At 34.3% G+C, this 18,119-nt stretch overlaps 6 protein-coding genes across 6 annotated transcripts; 2 read left to right on the top strand and 4 right to left on the bottom strand. All coding sequences in view use genetic code 12, as the record gives it.

The window, feature by feature from the left end:
• Nucleotides 1-56: 56 nt before the first annotated feature.
• CAALFM_C104700CA (uncharacterized protein) lies at nt 57-2,792 on the top strand (the record flags this gene model as incomplete). Its single annotated transcript, XM_708492.2, has 1 exon — nt 57-2,792. One exon carries the CDS (start codon nt 57-59, stop codon nt 2,790-2,792), a length of 2,736 nt encoding a protein of 911 aa, XP_713585.2.
• Nucleotides 2,793-3,118: 326 nt separating this feature from the next.
• Nucleotides 3,119-5,026, top strand: CAALFM_C104690CA (uncharacterized protein; the record flags this gene model as incomplete). The annotated part of the gene is made up of 1 exon (XM_708493.2): nt 3,119-5,026. The coding sequence occupies one exon, from the start codon at nt 3,119-3,121 to the stop codon at nt 5,024-5,026; it is 1,908 nt and encodes a 635-aa protein (XP_713586.2).
• Nucleotides 5,027-5,584: 558 nt separating this feature from the next.
• Nucleotides 5,585-6,511, bottom strand: PIL1 (lipid-binding protein; the record flags this gene model as incomplete). Its single annotated transcript, XM_708495.2, has 1 exon — nt 5,585-6,511. One exon carries the CDS (start codon nt 6,509-6,511, stop codon nt 5,585-5,587), a length of 927 nt encoding a protein of 308 aa, XP_713588.2.
• A 1,321-nt stretch (nt 6,512-7,832) lies between these two features.
• HAT1 (histone acetyltransferase catalytic subunit) lies at nt 7,833-9,074 on the bottom strand (the record flags this gene model as incomplete). Its single annotated transcript, XM_708496.2, has 1 exon — nt 7,833-9,074. One exon carries the CDS (start codon nt 9,072-9,074, stop codon nt 7,833-7,835), a length of 1,242 nt encoding a protein of 413 aa, XP_713589.1.
• A 309-nt stretch (nt 9,075-9,383) lies between these two features.
• Nucleotides 9,384-14,825, bottom strand: DUR1,2 (bifunctional urea carboxylase/allophanate hydrolase; the record flags this gene model as incomplete). The annotated part of the gene is made up of 1 exon (XM_708497.2): nt 9,384-14,825. The coding sequence occupies one exon, from the start codon at nt 14,823-14,825 to the stop codon at nt 9,384-9,386; it is 5,442 nt and encodes a 1,813-aa protein (XP_713590.2).
• A 1,058-nt stretch (nt 14,826-15,883) lies between these two features.
• On the bottom strand, nt 15,884-18,061 carry DUR3 (Dur3p; the record flags this gene model as incomplete). The annotated part of the gene is made up of 1 exon (XM_708498.2): nt 15,884-18,061. The coding sequence occupies one exon, from the start codon at nt 18,059-18,061 to the stop codon at nt 15,884-15,886; it is 2,178 nt and encodes a 725-aa protein (XP_713591.2).
• Between the last annotated feature and the right edge of the window lie 58 nt (nt 18,062-18,119).

Raw genomic sequence — 18,119 nt, 5'->3', positions numbered from 1 at the left:
TCAATACTTCAACCCACGTCCCTTTTTTTTAATATAAAAGAACTCCTCAGCTCATCATGACTGATGTAGCAAACTCGGAAAACGCGGAGAATAATAATGTGAACGAACAAACCCAACTATTAGAGAGCAACAATAACAATGACAATACTCAAACAGATATTAGTGTCACTGACACTAATGTGATTTCACCGTCACTGGCAGAATTGGAAGAGCAAAGTGGACTTCAAGATTACTTGGCAACACCCCCTACCACACAAGAAACGGATCCATTATTAGCAGCAAATAACAAGTCCCCCAATGCAAGACCTGAGAATAGTAATACTGACAATGGTAATGAAAATGAAAATGAGGAAGTCTATAACGATGACGATAACATGAGCAGAGTGTTACGATTAGCCAGAAGACCAAGTTTCATATGGGTTTGTTGTTTGGGTATAGTGGCATTAATTATTTTTCAATTAACGTTTTTACCTCGTACATCATTAGCTAGAGATTATAGAAATTGGCATGGTATTCGATTAACTAAAACGGATGTTAAAAGACATTATTTACAAATGACAGGGATAGGTAAATCACAAAACACATTGACGACTGAAGAATATATTGATAGTTTATTAAAAAATTTTACTGATATAAATCAACAATCTTCATATAATTTGATGTCTCAAGATAATCCCAAATTAACTGAATTTGTCATTTCTGGATTTAAAGATTTGAAGGCATTCCAAACCCAGGTGGTTAAACGTAAAGTTAATATTGGTACGCCAGAGAGTTCGAGTGTTAAGCTATTTGATGAACAGGGTAAGACCATTTATATACCAAGTTTACTTGAACTAGATTATAGCACTCCAGCTTACTTTGCTTTGGGGAAAAGTGGGCATTTTGTTGGAGAGTATGTGTTTGTCAATTATGGATATCCACGTGATTACAGTTTATTGTTAGACAATAACGTTGAGGTTAAAGATAAGGTTGTTATTATAAAATCAAGTTATCGTGATCGTAACATCACTATATGTGAGAAAATAGCTATTGCTGAACACCATGGAGCTAAAGCAGTGCTTAGTTATTACGATATCGAGAGTGATTATAATTCATTTGGAAAGGATAAAGTCAAACTGTTGAAGAATGCTATAACAAGAGGTAGTTTACTTAACAACACCAAGATTCCAGCAATTCCAATTAGCCAAGACGAAATCAAACCTATTTTGAATACATTTGCATTTCCTGGAAACGGTCCATATTCAAATTGGGAGTTTGCTCCCACTACTACTGCTAAATATAAACTTCAAGTGGATACACGGTTTGCAAACTCTGAGGAACCTAAAGAATTTACTAATATTGTGGGAACAATAAAGGGAATAATCAACGATGCTGATATTGTGATTGGTGCCAGGCGTGATTCATATACTTCATCAAATCCACTTTCTGGACACGCTGTCTTATTGGAAATTATGAGGTATTATCAGAAATTAGTTAACGTTGGATGGAAACCGTTACGTAATATAAAATTTGTTTCATGGGATGCATCATATTTGAATTTATTAGGGGTCGAAAGTTTTATCAATGATACTACTGTTTTCAACCCAAAAAGAACTATTGTTGCTTATATAAGTATTGATGGTGATGCTGTTACTGGCAGCAAATTTGCCGTAGATGCTAATGCTGTTTTCAACAGTGTTTTACGTCGTACTGCAAAATCCATCCCAATCCCCAAGGAATCGGTTTCATATACTAACAAAATGGGCGAACATAATATTGGGGATGATGATGTATATATAACAGATAACAAGGGCAACAACAACAACAACAACAACAACAATGATAATGATATTCTCATTGATAATTTTGTTCATAATGATTTTACTACGTTATATCGTTATTGGTGGAAGCAAGATAAGACAAGTATAAACAACAATTTGGGATTACCTATTGACTCTACTGAATCAATGATATTTCAAAAGCATTTAGCCACACCAATTATAAATGTTAGATTTGAAAATGATCCTGAACATGACAAAGCTATTTATATACCAAATTCGAATTATTATTCTTATGATTGGTTGATTCATGAAAAAGTTGATGATGATTTATTACTTCATGGACTGTTGATTAGATTTATTGGATTATTGGGGATTTCCCTAACGGAACATGAAGTATATGATTATAAGACCCATGCTTATTTTAAAGCCATATCGACATATTATAAACAATTCAAAGCTGAAACCAAAGAATCTTTATCTAAATGGGATGATTTAGTAGTTCCAAACTATCTCATTTTTAAATCGACAATTTTCCAAGACTTAGATACTAATGAGCCTGTTAAATTCCGTCAAATAACTCATCAATTCAATAAGTTAATGGATCATATTGTTAATCAAACAACAATATTTGATAAATGGAATGAAAATGTTGAAGATGGATTGATGCAAGATTATCCCTGGTATATGTATTATAAGAAATTACAGCATTATGCCGAATATAAAGTTTCTAATTATAAATTGGCATATTTAGAGAATGATTTACAATTAAATGATCGTGATTATTTATATTTGAAAACAGGTGAAAATGGAGATATAATAGATGTCCCTAATTATTATTATGATTCTATTATTTATGGGCAACAATCATTTAACCCCAATGAATCGAATCAAGAATTTTTTGATAAACGATATTTACATGGTTCTTTTACTTATTTGTACCAAAGCATACTAAATGAGGATTTCGAATTTACAGTTAAATGGTTTGTGATGATTTATGAAAAATTAAATAATATAGATTACAAAATGACATAAAGAAGTTTAGTTTTACACTTGGGTTTGGTTTAATTGTGGCAAGTATTGTTAGTAGTTTTTAGTATAGAAATAAAGGTGGTTAGAATAATTTGAGGTCATATACATTGTTTGGCTAGTAGTAGTTGTGTGTGTGCTTGTTTGTACAATTTTTTAGCAACCACTTGGCAACCAATTTCAAACTCTTTTCATGTAAAATAACAAAACAAGATGAAAAGTATTCAGACAACCAACAAGCGTCTTCAAACTTCAAAAATAATGGTTTCCGTTTCAGTTTCTTTATCTTATTGCTTCTTATTCACTTTTTTGTTTGGATTCATTTGCAAAGAATGGAATTAATAAATCAATCTAACAATTCTTTATCAACAGGGTTACATACTGCTTGGCTTTTGGCAACATTGGGTTCAAAACCTAGTATTCGATCTAAATTAATCAAAAAATCAACAATCAATTATCTTCTGATTCCTGAATTGTGTCATGAATTATTAGCGTCAACTAATTCAACCATTAACGATGCTCAAGATAAAGATGCCATTATATATGAACCACCTACTCCTGGCAATAATATTCGATATGTTTCCAACATTATGCATGGGATTTCGATTTTATATCGAACAAAAATCAATTATTTGATGAATGATTTGATTTATATTGAATCTCGTCTTAAATGTCACTATCAAAACAGTTACAATGATATTGTTGATTTATCGTCAGGTTCGTTGATTAAAACATGTTTGGCACCTTCAATGGCTAAAAAGCGGGCAATCCAGTATTTGAGTGATGATCCAGCATTTAGTATTCAATTAGGATTAGTGGCTCCCTTTACGGAAGAAACAGATGAGATAGCAAAGAGAAGGAAATTAGATATTTTACGAAAAGATAATGATGATTTCCCGCTTGTTAATGGTAATGGTGGTGGTCTTGTTGATCAATTGAATTTTCATTCTATGACATTTACATTACATCCACAATTGGATAATCTGTTTGAAGCTGAGGATCATTCAAGTTTGAATAACGGTAATAATATTGGACTTTCTACTGATAGTGAAGTGATTCCTGATTTTGAGTTTGATAATAATGGTGATATCGTTGGTATTGCTGGTGAAAACTTATTGTTAGACAGTAGATCACCAACGAGGGAGTTGATTCATAATGAACAAGCAGATGCCTTGAATGTTACATTTGATGGCAATGATGTACATGAAGTAAATCCAATCCCACTTAATCAAACTACTAGTATTTCCAATGATTTAAATTTTTATACCACTACCGACACACCATTGCCAAATAGCACCCAACGACCTATTCCTCAACAAACTTTAGGTATGGAGAAATTACCTTTCCGGAAATTGCTCATTGATAATCATACCCGAATTGATAGTGATTCAATGATTCACTTTGTAATGAACTATGAATCAAGAATGAATACTGTTATGGAACCAGTTAAATCTGTGGATGAGGTTGTAAATAATATATACGGTGTTGTTGATGCTGCTCCACCGTTTACGAGATTTGTTAATAAGATTACCTTACCCAATGCAAACAACAATAACCATAACAATAGTGTTGAACAATCATTTTTCACACGAACAGCTAGTATTTTACAAAAAACAGAGGAAACAGGTAATGAGAATACTGAAGAAGGAAGAAATACTATGAATATAAGAAATTACACTATGGAGCCAGAGATACCAGATCCTAACATGTATTTCGAAGATGGGAGCCATTTTGAATTGCCAAGAGAATCGGAACATATTTTCAATTTAGAATTTGACTATAATGATATCAACGATGTGGAAGAAGATGATTCAATTGACGGAGCCAATTCCAAAAATGGGTCACAACAAAATAGTATGAGTTTTGATGGTAGTGGTGATAATTTAATGACCATGGATAGTAAATTAAACAAATTCTATCGATACATAAAAGCCAGGTCAAATGAATTTGGGAAATTGGTTGTTGGAACATATCTCATATCACAAGCAATTAATGAAAACAATGTTGTGCTTACTGAACATACTGGTGATTACTACCAAACAAAATTTCAAATTCTTGTACCGGATTCAACTCATGCCTTGGACATTGATGAACCTCCTGTTCCAAGAAGAGTTGCTGCAAATGCATTTGCCTGTGTTTTGACTCTAGCAACAAAGAGTTTAATTAATATTGAAGTAATACAAGAAACAGATGAGCTACAAAATAACAATGATATTAATATAATTCTACCTTTGGAATGAGGTTAACGATTTGTATGTGATCAGTTTATTTCGCAACTTCTTTTGCTAGGTGTTTGCTTTTATGAATACACAGAACACAAAATATTAAATTTCGGTTGCTGCCAGTCTATTGTTTGAAAAACAAACCCGCCTTTAAAAGAAATGAACAATAAACACAATAGGAATGCTACTGGATTTGTGTGTGCGTCAATATTATGATTCAAATTAATATTAAAAATAATATATAGTATATATAAAAACAAAAACAGAAAAACGTCCTTTCTTTCTTTCTTTCGTTGGACTTATTAATACACTTCAAAAGAATCTGAAATAAAAGAAAAAGAAATTGAACGAAGACGAGGAGGATGGATGAATGAATCCACGTAACTGGAATTAAAACAAAATCATACTAATGACAAAAATGAACAATCGAATAGAATCTTTCTTTTTTTTAAAAAAAAAATCAAAATTAAAAACAAAATTGCATTAATTAATTATAACAAACAAAATAAAAGTACTAGCAAAAATCAATTGATCAAAAATTTTTTTTAAAAAAACAATATTATTCAATTAATTGAATTATTGGTGTTCAACATTTTCATCGTGTTTGTTGAATTCTTCTTGAGCAGCATCATCAATTTCACCGTGTTCGTGTTCAAGTTCATCTTCATCATATTCTTGATGTAAAGATAAAGTTGGTTTGACAGCAGCGGAATCCAAAGTCCAAGAAGCCAAAGCATTTTCAGCATCAATGATGATTTGTTTAGAAGCTTCATAACCATCATAAGCTGGTCTAGTTTCACCAGGAGTGACAGCAGAATCATCCAATAATTCCAATAAGGCTTTACCGTAACCAGCAATCAAAGCGTATTTTTCAGCCAATTCTCTGGTAGCATCAAATTGATAGTTGAAAGCAGCTTTCAATTGTTCTCTGGTGATATTACTCAATTGAGCTTCAGCAACTAAAGATTCAGCTTCAGCTCTAACCAATTCTTGTTCCAAAACTGGGATTTTTGGAGATTGAGGATCTTTATATTTCAAATGAGCAATTTCATCAGTGATTTTTTGTTTTCTGTCTCTACTTGGTTGGACAGAACCTTCGATATCTCTAATGGATTTCAAAGTAATTCTGTATTGATCATATTTGTCAATGTATTGGTCTTCCAATTCACCAATTTCGTAAATCAAAACACCCAATTTGTCAGTGACATCACTGATATCGTCTTCATTATCTTCACCCCAAGCACTCAATTGCTTAGCAACGTCTTTTCTTTCACGGGAAGTGACTTCAACAGCTCTCATAAAGTTCTTTTCCATCTTGATGAATTGAGACAATTTACGAGACAATTCTGGGCCAGTGGCACCAGCAGCTGCCTTTCTGATGGTTGAAGATAACCCACCAGAACCAAAAAACTTATTTTTGGTACTGGATGGTGGTGGTGGAGGGGATTGTAATTGTGAAGCAGTTGGTGCTTTCGAAGATCTTAATGAATAAGTTCTATGCATGATAATAAGTTAGATTATATTCAATTGAAGAATTGAAAAAAGGGAAGAAAAGAAAGGAGAAAAAGAGGAATTATAAGAAATTATAAAAGAAATTTTTGTTGTCGAGGGAATTTCAAGTTAATTTAAATAATGTTCAACAATTGACCAAAAATGTGTAAATCTGTTGCTATTTTCTGTTGTGTACTTTGTGATTGATCAATAAATTTTTCCTCCATTATCTCAATTAATCATTGCTATTTTTTTTCCATCTAAAAGGGTTAAAAAATACAAAAATATTACTAAAAAAAAAAGCTCAAGAAAAAAGCAAATGTGGCCAGTCTTTCCGGTTTTTAGAGATTCGTTTACATGTTCGACTTATATTGCTTGAGTTATTATTAGATTATCTGTATAAAGATTAATGAAAATAACTCATGATAGGTAATAAGAGTTGTTGTATGAGTAAATTAATCAAATAGCAAGTTTAGGGGATGGATGGGGGATTTGAATGCGGGTGAATTTACTAAGTGAGTGGAAGCTTTTTAACTACTATCATTGTTAAATTGGAGAAACAGAACAATTTAGAAAACTCCAGCAATTATATTACACAAAACCAACTCTTTTGCTGGTGATGAAAAAGCTCTAATGTGTGTATCAGTGACGAAAAAAAAAAAGTGTGGATTGCCATTTGCCTAATTAGGTCGATATAATAATTTGTACCAATGGACACGCTCGGAATAAATTTCAAGTTCTTCTTCTTCTGCCAGTGGACTTTTCCATACTAGGGTAGGTTTTGGCTGTTTAAAGATTGATGTGTGGGTCAAAAATTTTAGAGCCGCACAGTTATTCCGTTATCCAATTAATATGACAATAACCGCCTCTGAAATATCTCCGAAATACCAACTTCCTGGGCCAAGGTTCATGAAAGCCTCTTGTTCTCCAAACTGCAAAAGTATAGGACAATTAACCACTCATTACGTAATGGAGTCGGGTTTCCTTTACAACATTAAGTTGGTATAGTTTTTTTTTTTTCTCAGCAAATCATATCTACACAAAAGAAAAAGTACACTTGTTCCAAGACGATGTAGAATAATTCCATGACCAAGTACATTATTCCATATTACGTCATAGCCGCACACTAATAAACTAGACACAAATGTCAATCCGTAAAAATAAGATAAATTCATTTTCAAAAACTACATCATCAGTATGGATTTTCAGGTTTACTACCTTAATCAACCGTTAAACACTTTATTTCTTACTTTCGAAAAATACAAACTTTTATATTACGTCATTTTCGTTTGTTTTTTATACACTAGTTTTCTAGCTAATAATACAAATATACTTACACTTTTTGCTTTTTGGAAACGGTGTCGGTTTCCTCTTCATCATTCTCACGCTTAATGTTCAACTTCAAGTCTCCCAATATTCTATAATAATCATCTTCCAAAGCTTGATAAGCAGTCTGTAATTTATCTTTCTTGGTGTTATCATCTAAGGTGGCTAATCCTTCCTTATTCTTGTCATATAATCTTTTTTTGATGAATAACCTCACGTCTCTCTTGGTGATACCAGGATAGCCATGTTTCAACTTGTATAACAATATAATTTCTAACAATCTTGCAAACTGTCTCTTTTCTAATTTTAATGCTCGTCTTGTTTTTTCAACCCACTCCTTGTCTACTTTCGGAGTAACAGCTTTGAAATCAAATTGCTCACTAGTATTTAATCTTTTCAAATCGGCTCTATCCCTTAAATCATCAAAACTTTCATTAGGGTCTTCAACTACTACTTCAATTATATCATCTTGTGCTAACCACTTGTCAAATAAATGGGAATAAAATAATTGTCCTAAGCCTTGACCTTGGTAAATTGGTAATATTATAAATTGAGATATCTTGATTCTCAGTTCTTGTTCAGTTGAATCGAATTTTTTGGCACCAGGATATTTCCAATAATTATAAGCCGTGGTAAACCCAACTATAGAAGGTTCATTATTGGATGTAGATTTATTGTCTTTTTCATACAAAACATACAAGTTCCATAATTCATCTTTGGCATCAATAAATGACCCTGCCTCAATGAACAATAAGACTAAGATTTGCAATCGTTGATGTAATTCATATCCATTGTCTGACTTCAAGTCAATTTTGTAAATATCGTATTCTTTATCATTCTCACTAAATGAATCAATTAATTTTCCAGGTATTTTATACCCATTATCTTTTTCTTCCTTTATTGAATCGACCCATTTCACTTCATCTTTGAAAATCGTCAGTTTAGGTAAGAATTCATCAATGGTTTTTTTAATATCAATAATTTCTGGATCGTCAGTCAATTTGGCACTATATTTAATATTCAAAAATGGTTTAAATGTATAATGATCAAAACATAAAAATATATCTAAATCTTTATACCCATAGATTGTTTCGGCATCACCAAATATTGGATAAGTAAATGTAGGTTGGAAATTAAGTGCTGCTTCAGGATTGGTGACAAACAATTTCAATGCTTCATTTGATGATGTCGTCCATTGCTCTGGTTGCAATGCTGCCGTAACACTACTTTGTTCTTTTGCGGATGACATTGATTAAGTCTTGATGTGATTGCCGTTCTGTTAAGAATAGTTTTGTCTGTTTATCTTTTTATTTGCTTTGAGTTGAGTTGACTTTTTTTTTTTCATGTAAATTCTCAGAAAAAAGTACACAACGACAAGTTGAAAAAATTACACGCGACCTGAAAGACATTAGTGCTTCTATGAGACGACATTAATCTTTCAATCTAGACATCATTATCCAAACTGCCGTTAAACCAACATCTTCCTCTAAGTCCTTACAACAACATTGTATTATCAATAAATTATTTTATTATTATAAATACAATACTATTTTACAAATTATTCTAAAACAACCACTAAATCACCGGCCTCCACCATATCCCCATTCTTGTGGTAAATTTTAAGCACCTTACCATCTCTTGGTGCATTAACAACCATTTCTGTTTTCATTGCTTCAACAACAATCAATGGCTGATGAGCAGTAACTTTATCTCCAACTTCAACTACTGATTTCCAGAATCTACCAGAATATTCAGAATACACCAATTCAGCATTATCATCAAATTTTTCGTCATCTTGAACTTTAGTTCCCAGTTTTTCCAATTCACTGTTTGAGATTTGAATCAATCTATTGAATTCTTCTAATTTCTCACCTCCTTGGTTTTGTTGGAATTCCTCAATTGATTTAGAGTTTTCTTGAATCCATTCCAAATATTTACCATGATCGAAAACTGATTCAACAATATCAACTTTGAATTTACCAGCATTCATTTGTTCAGAAAATGCATCAACTTCTTCTTCAGTAACAGGATAAAATTCAATTTGATCGAATGGACTCAATAACCATGGTTTAGTGTTTGGTGAGTGTTCACCTAAACTCAATTTATCCCAAATTGGAACTGTCCTTCCAACTAATTGATAACCACCTGGTGATTCCATGGTATAAATACACATATAATTACCACCAATACCAACAGTACCATTTGGAGTAAAAGTTCTTGATGGATTATATTTGGTACCCAATAATCTATGTCTTGGGTCTAATGGAACGGCGCATGGTGCCCCAAGGAAGACGTCCCCTAAACCTAAAACCAAAAATCTGGCAGTATACAACATATCTTTAACATCTGTTCTTGTGATTCCATTAATGTTAGCAATAAAATCAACATTGTTTGGTAACCATGGTGCCTCACTTCTAATGGTTTCTTGGTATCTTTTGACTGCATCCAATGTTTTCTTGTCTTCAAAAGCCATTGGTAATTTAATAATTCTCGAACTCACTTTCCATTTGTTAACAAATATGATTTCCTTTTCATAAGAAACTAAAGTATCCAAGGCTTCCTTTTGGGTGATTTCATCAGTATATTCAACCAACACTGATCTAACACCAGCAGATAATTCAAAAATACCTTTAGGTTTATATTCTTTGACCATTGCATCTAATTTGTGGATTCTGTAAGCCAAATTCAAATCAAGAAGATTGTCTCCGTATTCAACAAGAATATATCTATCACCAGCTTGACGATAGGTTACTTTTGGAGCATTTGAAGAAACTTTGAATTGATGCAAGATTGGGTTTTCTGGAGCTGATAATGAAACGGTTTCTAAAGATGGCAAATCACCAGATAAGTTTTCAATTGCAGCATTTTGTTGTTTTTTCAAATTTTTAGCAGATTCATAACTTATTGGGACAAATTGAATTGATTCACCTGGTTTGACTTGACCAACTTTCCATAATTCAGATTCAGCAACAACTGCTTCACAAACAAACCCACCTAAGGATGGGCCATCGCATGTTAAAATGACTGGTTCGTCACCAGTGAAATTGATAGCACCCATGGAATAAACATAATCATGAGTGTTTGATGGATGTAACCCACCTTCGCCACCATCCTTTCTAGCCCATTTAGGTTTTGGTCCAATCAATCTAACACCAAATCTGTTGGAATTATAATGCACTTTCCAAGTGGAAGAGAAAAATTCCTCAACCGATTCAGCTTTAAAAAAATCTGGAGATCCATGTGGACCACAGGTAACACCAATCTTCCAAACTTTGTTGTCATAATTTGGAATTAATGATGCTGGAACAGGAGTTGGTTGGGAAATGGGGCCTGGTAAAGTACAACTTGTAACATCAGGTTGTCCCAAAAATAAAACATCACCCAATTTCAAGACTCTACCATTGTAACCACCCAAATTACCTAATGCAAAAGTTGATCTTGAACCCAAATATTCAACAACATCAACACCGCCTCTAATGGCCAAGTAAGCTCTGCAACCAGTGGACAATTTACCAATATCCAATTTATCTCCACTTTTGATGTTAATTGGTTCCCATTGATTAACTTCAACTTGGTTAACTTCAACTTTAGTCTTACCACCAGTGACAGCAACAACACAATCTTGATGGAACAAAAGTTTTGGTCCATTCAATGTGATTTCAATACCAGGAGATGCTGCATCGTTACCAACAATTTTATTAGCAACTCTGAATGAATATTGATCCATACAACCTGATGGTGGAACCCCAATGTGCCAGTAGCCCCTTCTACCGGGGTAGTCTTGTACTGTAGTGTAAGCACCTGGTTGTAAAATTTCAATGGCATGTGGCTTGTAGTCATAAGAGTCCAAAACTTTGGTGGCTACAGCTGCTTCCTCAAACATTTTCGAATTAGCAATCGATCTCAAATAGTCAACATTGGTGATACATCCATAAACAACAGTTTCATTCAATGCTTGACGTAACTTCTTTAAGGCATCATCTCTATCCTTACCATGAACAATGATTTTAGCTAAGGTGGGGTCATATTCAGCAGAAACAATAGTACCTTTTTCAACCCAACTATCGATTCTAGCCCATTCAGGGAATTTTACTTCTGTCAATTGACCTGGTGATGGCATGAAACCTTTAACTGGATTCTCGGCATATAATCTAGCTTCCATTGATGCTCCTTTGACTTCAATTTTTTGGTTGAAATCAGGTGGGGTGTCTGCAGCTATCAAAAGCATCCATTCAACTAAATCTAATCCAGTGACCATTTCTGTAATTGGATGTTCAACTTGTAATCTGGCATTTACTTCTAAAAAGTAGAATTCATCTCTCTTGGGATCGTAAATATATTCCACTGTACCGGCACATTTATATTTCATAGATGAACCAAGTGATTCAGCTGCTTTTCTCATTTTATTTCTGGTTTCTTCTGGTAAATTGGGTGCAGGAGTCTCTTCAATGATCTTTTGGTTTCTACGTTGTAAAGAACAATCTCTTTCACCAACAGCAATGGCATTACCGTAACCATCACCTAACATTTGGATTTCAACGTGTCTGGCATTTTCAACAAATCTTTCCAAAAATACCCCTGAGTCTCCGAAATAGGATTTTCCTTGATGTTGAACGGTTTCAAAAACTCTTTCAATATCTTTTTCAGAATCTACTTTTTGTAAACCAATACCACCACCACCTGCAGTAGATTTGACCATAATTGGATATTCCAATTTGGCAGCAATCGCTCTGGCTTCTTTGGCATCTTTCACCAAACCTGAACCAGGAACCAACGGCACTCCAGCTTTTTCGGCAATTTCTCTAGCTGAATGTTTTAATCCCAATTTTCTAATGGCATCACCAGATGGACCAACAAACACAATTCCTTCTTTACCACAACGATCTGAGAAATCCGCATTTTCGGATAAGAACCCATAACCTGGGATGATAGCTTCTGCACCAGACTCCTTGGCTGCTTTGATAACTTTTTCAATGTTGATATAAGTTTCAGCAGCTGTTGTACCATGCAATGGAATTGCAACATCTGCCATTAATGAGTGTTGAGCATACTTATCTGGATCTGAATAGACAGCAATAGATTTTACCCCCAATTTTTTCAAAGTTTTGATTATTCTAACGGCAATTTCTCCTCTATTGGCAACCAAAACTGAATTGAATGGTTTTTTGGAGGCACGCAAATGTTCTTGATACTTTTTCCAACCGCCAAATTCAGTAATGTCAACAGTACCAGGTTGTTTGTAACCAAATTCTTCACAGATAAAAGATTTACACCATTCACCTGATTTTAATTCGACCGATCCAATACCTAATGGTTCAGGAACAAATTTGATAAATTGTCCAAATTTCTCTTTTGGAATACTATAGGTTTCAACAGCTATATGTTCACCATCGGATTCCACTCTTCTCAAACCAGGTTTGGCAACGGGTCCTGTCTTCGGCAAGGCATATAATTTATAGTTTTTCGAAGTTGTTGTTGATTCAATAAATCGAGCATCAACTTTTTCCAATTGCCAATGTAATTCAAATCCTTTAAGATGAGCTCCAACAACAGCCAATTTAACAGTTTCTTCGGGGGTAGATTTTGGTAATAAGTACAATTCATCATGGATGGTAGACACTTTCTTTTGTGAAACACCACATGTACGTAAATTGTCGAGTTTCAAGTAACGACTGGCTAAGTCTAATAATGCATAATCGTTGAACTTGTGTGATAACAATGTGACACCGAAGGGTAATCCATCATTTCTGAATCCTGCTGGGATAGCTAGTGCAGACATATCTGCCAAGTTGACAAAGTTGGTATAAGTACCTTGACATGAGTTGACTTTGATTGGTTCGTTGGTGACTTCTTCGATTGTTGGATTCAATGGGGCTGTTGGTACAATAATAGCATCAATGCCTTCTAACAATTTGTTGACTCTCTTCACAATTCCCTGTCTTTTGTATTCATATTGGAAACAAGTGGCTGCAGAATAATGTTCTCCACCTTTAATAATTTTGGTGACTGTTGGATCCAAATCCTTTTCCGGTGTATTTGTGGCAAAGAAATCTTTAACAGCAACATAACGTTCAGCAACCCATGGACCTTCATATAAGCATCTAGCTAATTCTAGCAATGGTTCAATATCCAAAGATACCAATTCACACCCGATTTTTTCAAATTTAGCAACTGCTTCTTGGTATAATTTAGGGTTTTCTTTCTCGCCGTACCATAACAAATTGGTTGGTACTACAACTCTAGGTTTTTTGCCAAATTTCAATAATGGATTTTTTGGCATTGATCTTGAAAATTCGTCATGTTCATCTTCTTCTGCCATAATATTAAACGTAAGCTGTGCATCTTGCAAATTCAATGCAAATATCGAAACACAATCAAGTGACTTACATGCTGGAACAACACCTGAACATGAAAAGACACCTTTTGTTGGTTTCAATCCAATAAGATTATTCAATGCTGCGGGGACTCTTCCTGATCCAGCAGTATCGGTACCTAATGCAATTGGAACAATACCTCTAGCAACCACCGAGGCAGATCCGGCTGAAGATCCACCACTGACGTACTTTGGATTGAATGTATTTGGAGTTATTCCGTAGGGAGACCTTGTACCGACTAAACCTGTTGCAAATTGATCTAAATTGGTTTTCCCAATAACTATGGCACCGGCATCTCTTAACAATCTAACTGTAGTGGCATCTTTTGACGGAGAGTAAGCAAATGAAGGACAAGCTGCTGTAGTTTCAAATGTTTTAGCATCTATGTTATCTTTAACTGCTATGGGGACCCCGTATAACGGTAAATCTCGTTTATTCGATTTTGATTGTAAAAATTTCCATTGGTGTTCCAAATTCTCTATGGAAGCTAAGGATATCCAAGCAGGATCTTCTGGAGCAGCTTTTTGGGATTTTAATAATTGGGATAATAATTCAAAAGATTCATCTGGTGTTGATTCGTAATGAAACTTTTTCCAATCTTCTACTGACCAACCTAAGTATGACATGGTTTGTGGATTAAATTGATTTGTGTTTCTTTGTATGTTGTTGATTGGTTCTATGCAACTAATGATAGATGAGTCTGTAAAAGGATTTCATTTTTTTGGGCTTAGAATTTTAGAGTAATTTACTACATATTTATGTGTTTTTTATTTTAAGCTTAGTGATATGGAGAATTCCGTTAATTAATTATGATAACGAAATATCTATTACCAGATCAAGAAACTGATAAATTGAAAATTACATCTGAACGCGAGAAACCGAGATTTTAAAGTCGTGTCGGTTACCACAATATTTGGCAAACTCATCTTCGGGCCTTTCCTTGAGCGATGCCATCGCGGTCTAGTTAATTAGAGCGGCATTAGGCATCGGAATTACGAATATCACAAGTATCATAACTGTAACATTTGGGACCATCAAATGCCATAGCTAGAAAAAGGATGGATTTAGTTTAGATTATCAATATTATTGTGAAAAAAACAAAATAGCTTTCTACCATGTGTGTTTGTTAGTTGGTCGTTGTTCGTTTATTTGATACCAAGAAATTGAGTTTATACTGATAAGCTTAATTCATGGTATTCTCATGATTTGCCCCACATTCTTGGAAATGCATTTTTTTAATGTGATAATGAGGATGAGATGTGGGTTGTGAGATAACGTGTGTGCATAATTTTTCAGATTCGGTAATTTAAAGTGAGCATAATCATTAGCCAATCAGAAGCCATTGATCAAAAATCAAAGATGTTCCAAATATTGTTGCGATAAGAAAAAAATAACCTTTCTAAACAGGAAAAAAGATTTTTTTTTTGATCAATCTGCAAGCAAGAGAAAGAAAAAACTAATAATAGATGCCGCATTGTTTTCTTATCCGGAAAAGAACAACCTGAGTTAATAGTACTGTTCTGATATCACAGGAAAGTCTTTTGATTTGTTATTCTGTTTGTTTGTTTTGCAATAAACATTGGTGTAAGAAGATTCTATACTTGGAGTGACAGTGAAATAAAAATAAAAATCATGAATTAATAACAAAAACTATCTAAACTAAAAGCAATTTATAAACAAAGATCTATCCTTTCTTCTCCTCTAATGCATCGTCAATGTTTGCTGGGGTGACATATCCATCACCAAATGCTTTACCGTCAACAATTTCATGAGTAACAGCAGTTCTTGATAATTGTGCTTGTAATTGGGATCTAACAGCATGCATTTCTTCTGGGTGTTCATTTTGCCAAGCTTTCAATTTGTAGGTTTGACCAGTCAAATCCCAATAAATACCTCTAAAAGTATGATACAAATCAGTTCTACTTTCCCAAATTGGGAAAATAATAACTTGGAAAGCAGAGTAGAACAACCAGATAATGAAAACAACAACCCAACCAGTGAAGAATTTCTTAGAGAAAATATATTTGGTTCCATATAATGGCATTGGGAAAAGAACCACAAGACAAATAGCGAGTGTACAACAAACAATACAACAGATCTTGAAAGATTTGTTCAAAATCTCTTTTTCCTTTTGATATTGTTCTCTTTCACCTTCAACTAATTGACTGGCAATCACAGAAATTTGGGATTTGATAGGATGAAGTCTTTCTGGGTCACTCGAGACAGTACCACCCAAGGCTTCAGCTAATTCTTCTTCTTCGTCAACACGAGTAATCCTTTGGTCCAACAATTTCCAATCAAAATTCTGTGGTTTAAATATAAATGTAAGAATTGGGACAATAATAAATGGTGTCAATAAGGCAACACAATTACCAGTCAACATAGCGTCGTCTTCAAATGTTTTCAAATAAGTAACAGAGCCAAACTTTTTCTTGGTGCATACTAACCATGCCATAATGGCCAAGGCTGTGGAAATTATTGGACTAAATGTTGCAGCATGCCAGTTTTGACGTTTGGATAAAATTGTCAAAGCAGAGGACAACACAGCACCACCAATAATGACACCCATCATTTCGTACAAGTAACCCATGGAAACTTTAGCGTAGTAAAGACCAATGGCAAACCCAGCCATAGTGTAAGCAAAGATAACTGTTGACAAATGGGAAACCCAAATCAATTTTTTTCCTGAAGCGTTAGGGTTGATGTAAGTTCTGTAAATATCATATGTTGCAATTGTGGATACAGCAATCAATTCAGCACTCATAGCTGAAGTTACAGCCATAAATACCATCAACAAAGCTAACACTGCACCAGCTTTACCCAAAAGGGCACTGGCAGCATTAGGCAAAACCAAACCAGAAGCAACTTCAGCAGCAGTCATTGGTCTACCCAATGGCCAGTATTCAGTGTGTTCTAATGCCAAGGCGGCAAATCCCATAGTTAATGAACACAAGGCAGGAATAGCACACCATGCAAGACTTCCAAAAATGTATCCCTTATAAGTAGACAGTGGATTGGCAGCAAATGCCTTGTTGAAGTAACCATTATCCAAAAACACAGTTCCAAAATTTCCAATGATATTGATAACGAAAAACATACCACCAGATCTGGAATGCATGGTAAAATAGGATCCACCAGCATTGCCTTCTCTTGGATTTGATTCTGCCAACTTGGTAACTATTTCCCAAACAGCTTGTGGCGAACCTAATTTCGAGGACGTGGCCCAAGTAGTAAATGCAAAAATAAAGATAATCACAATCAAAACAACAGTATGGGCATAGTCAGTCAAAAATGTAGCTTTGATACCACCAAAAAGTGTATAGATCACAACCCCTAAAGGTAAAAGTAATATGGCAGCAACAATATTCATTCCAGTCAAGTCATTGACAGTGGCACTTCCACCACTAAGCAACATTGATGTCACTAATATATTGGTGACTATCCCCCAAAAAATATAAACGAAATGGGTAGTGGTACCATATCTACCTTTGACAATTTCCAAATATGTATGTGCAGCAGGAGCACGTTCTCTTGCCTTGATAGCAAGACATGCAAACAAAGTGATTTGAACAGTAGCACCCATGGCATAAAAGATCAGCCCACAAACACCATTATTATAAACTTGACTTGTTGATCCGTTTAAAGTGGCACTCCATGTCCAACTCAGAACAATACATGCAGCAATTAACCCAGTCTTGACAGATCTACCGGCTGTTGCAAATTCTTCTGCCGTCATGACCTCTTTGTTGTATCTTCTTAAAATATATGTTGTAAGCATCATACCAAATGCAAAGACAAATCCTAAACCAACAACCACAGCATAACCAGCACTCTGTGGTAATGGGACATATGAATCAGCCATTTTTGATTATTGAAATAAATAAGTATTAAATTTGAAAATGTAAGAAATGTTTTGAATG

This window comes from Candida albicans, chromosome 1 (assembly GCF_000182965.3).
Source record: "Candida albicans SC5314 chromosome 1, complete sequence".
In the NCBI taxonomy this organism is placed as follows: domain Eukaryota; kingdom Fungi; phylum Ascomycota; class Pichiomycetes; order Serinales; family Debaryomycetaceae; genus Candida; species Candida albicans.
The sequence above is the reverse complement of the archived record's forward strand: the minus strand, read 5'-3'. Positions and strand labels throughout refer to the sequence as shown.